The 2,500-nt window shown below is 36.5% G+C and overlaps 1 protein-coding gene across 1 annotated transcript in view; it reads left to right on the top strand.

Annotated features, from left to right (window-relative positions):
* LOC122253930 (alpha-2-macroglobulin receptor-associated protein) overlaps positions 1–2,500 on the top strand; it is a 19,284-nt gene that overhangs the window by 4,481 nt on the left and 12,303 nt on the right. The window contains exons 2-3 of the mRNA XM_043017359.2: positions 719–860; positions 1,280–1,447. Of these exons, the coding sequence (XP_042873293.2) occupies positions 719–860; positions 1,280–1,447 (310 nt within the window). The remainder of the gene's footprint in view (positions 1–718; positions 861–1,279; positions 1,448–2,500) is intronic.

Here is a 2,500-nt window from a genome sequence, read left to right on the forward strand (position 1 = left end):
AAAGGGTAAAGGATATACATAACTAAATTTAGTTTTGCTCAGGTGAAGACATTCACAAATTATACCAATATTCAACAGGAAGCCAAAAAATTCATTTAATATTACCATCATTTAGATTATGTCATGTGTATTTAAAAAATACAACTCCTTAAGTTATGCTGATTAACCGTCTCTGGACGGGTGGTACACTACTGTACCGCTCATTTAAGGGCCCAGTGGACGGGTGGCACCATATGGTGCCAGTCATTTAATTGATTTAGGCCTAAGCGTTCAAAAGCCCCGGCATTGTGACATGCAAGGCTGGAATGCCCCTGTCGTGAGTGGGTTAAATTAGAGTAGATAAAGGTATATGTTTAGTATATTTCTGCTCTGATTGTCAGATGGTGTGTCCTATAGGTATAAAATATAGAAATTATGTCGGATTAAAGCATTATTTGAATTCAATTCTGTTTTATGAGAGTGCATATCATTCTAATGATTTTGTTTTTTAATGAATTCAGGAAGTTGTTGATACTGTAGGTTAAGCAATATGTATTTTCCAATCCACAATTGCATGACCTTTCACTTCAAACTCTTAATGTGTTCCTGTACTTTTTAAATGATTTAAGATTTAAAATATTTTGAAAGACTTCCTTCTGAGACTGGATGTGAGCCCAAATGTTGCCAGTTCTCCTCACAGAGGTCTTAATCTTTAGCTTTATACTCTGTCTTTTTGCAGAGGTTATCAGAGCCAAAGCTGAAGTCATTGATGTCTGAACTGAAGTTGCAAGACAAAGAGGAAATGACTCTGAAAAAGCTCAAGACTGATGGAGGGGACAAGGAGGGCCTGAAGGAGTCAGAGCTCCGCAAAAAACTGAGAGGTCAGCAGGAATGTTTTTTAACTTGATCCGATGAACATTTTTTCAGTTTTATTATATGCATTTGAACAAAACATATTGTGAATTTGAGTGTTGTGAGTAAACTATTATTTTTACATCCATTATGTTTCAACTCCTTGCTTCATCAGAAGCAAAATAACTCAGAATTTCAAATTATTGCATGTTTGTTTCCAAACTTATGAATAGTCTCATTAATTAGGAACCACAGAGTTGCATTGTAGTTTCTGTCACTAATTATAGAAAATGTTTTTCAGATGACAGGAATAGATAAAGAGTTCTTCTATCTGACAACTAGCGCATTTTTTATACAACAGATATTAGCATTAGATGATAACTGCTATTTCAATATTTATTTATACTAATTTACAAAGATTTATGATAAAGTTTAAATTACTTTCCAGCAATAATGATCAGGTTTAACCTGGGTGAAGACATGGGAGATTACAAGTCAGCAGGGACCAAGGAATCCTACTTAAATGAGGTTACAGACCAGAAGGTCCTCAAGGCCGTCTTTAAGGACAAGAAGCTGAACAAGCTGTGGCAGAAAGCAGAAACATCTGGATTCACGGGTTAGCAAGACTGATAACAACTGTGCATGTTTTCTTAACCTATTGTTACTAGGGGATAGAATTGCTTGCCCAGTCTCCTAGATGGGTTTTATTTCAGAGCGAGGCAACTTCACACAGCATACCTTGACTTTTCCCACTCTCATTCAGTCACTCATTATAAAACAATTTTTGCATTTTATTTTTTGTATGTTTTAGTTAGTATAGAGACTTACATTTGCCATATGGCAGGCTCTATCAATGTTGCAGTTGACTAAAATTTTAGTATATGATTCATATTGGCGCATTATTTTCTTTATTCTCAGTGTGATAGAAGTATTGCTGTTTTATGGGAGGACAAAAAGCAACTTTATTTTTTCGTATATGTGCTGTCATGAACAAATACGAAACATATATAACCATCTACAATGAAGATAACATGAAGAAGTAGGGAAGTGGAAGGAAACCTATGCTTATGACTGTGAGTGTCACAGTAAAAGGCATCCCTATTGGCACAGGAGCACATTTTAGACACTGGGTATGGTTTGAGTCACCTTCCTCTTCTCGTTCTACCTGCACATCCTTCATCTGTGGTACTTTAGAGCAAGAGGTCGGTAACTTGCTGTGTGCCAGCACTCTCTAAAGATAGTGCTTGTTAGAGACAGTAGATGGTTGCCATTCAAGGCTCTCTCTCCTACTGGTGCTAGAAGAAAGTGGTGCCATCTAGGTTTTGGACATTAAGTTAGCTTAATATACAGTAATGATAGTAATTATGACTGCAATTATCATCCTCACTAACTCCTTACTCATAGCAGAATAAAATAGCACAATGATCCAAAATCCCCAAACTTTCGTATACGTCATGATGCCTGTCGTCAGGGCAAAGCTCCTACGTCATGTACATCATGACACCCGTCCGCAATGGGTTAACTCTAGACAAAGGTGTCTTAGGAAGTAGCTTTTAGATATTGCTAGTAAGTAGAAATACTGTGAATAAAAATTTTCTCAGTCTTGTGAGCTTCCCCTGGTTGTATCACAAACACATAATTTCTTTGCAAAATGTTAGGTACCATATAA

The sequence above is a fragment of the Penaeus japonicus genome, unplaced genomic scaffold, assembly GCF_977035675.1.
Source record: "Penaeus japonicus unplaced genomic scaffold, GWHDUDI00000001_assembly GWHDUDI00000012, whole genome shotgun sequence".
NCBI classification, from domain to species: Eukaryota; Metazoa; Arthropoda; class Malacostraca; order Decapoda; family Penaeidae; genus Penaeus; species Penaeus japonicus.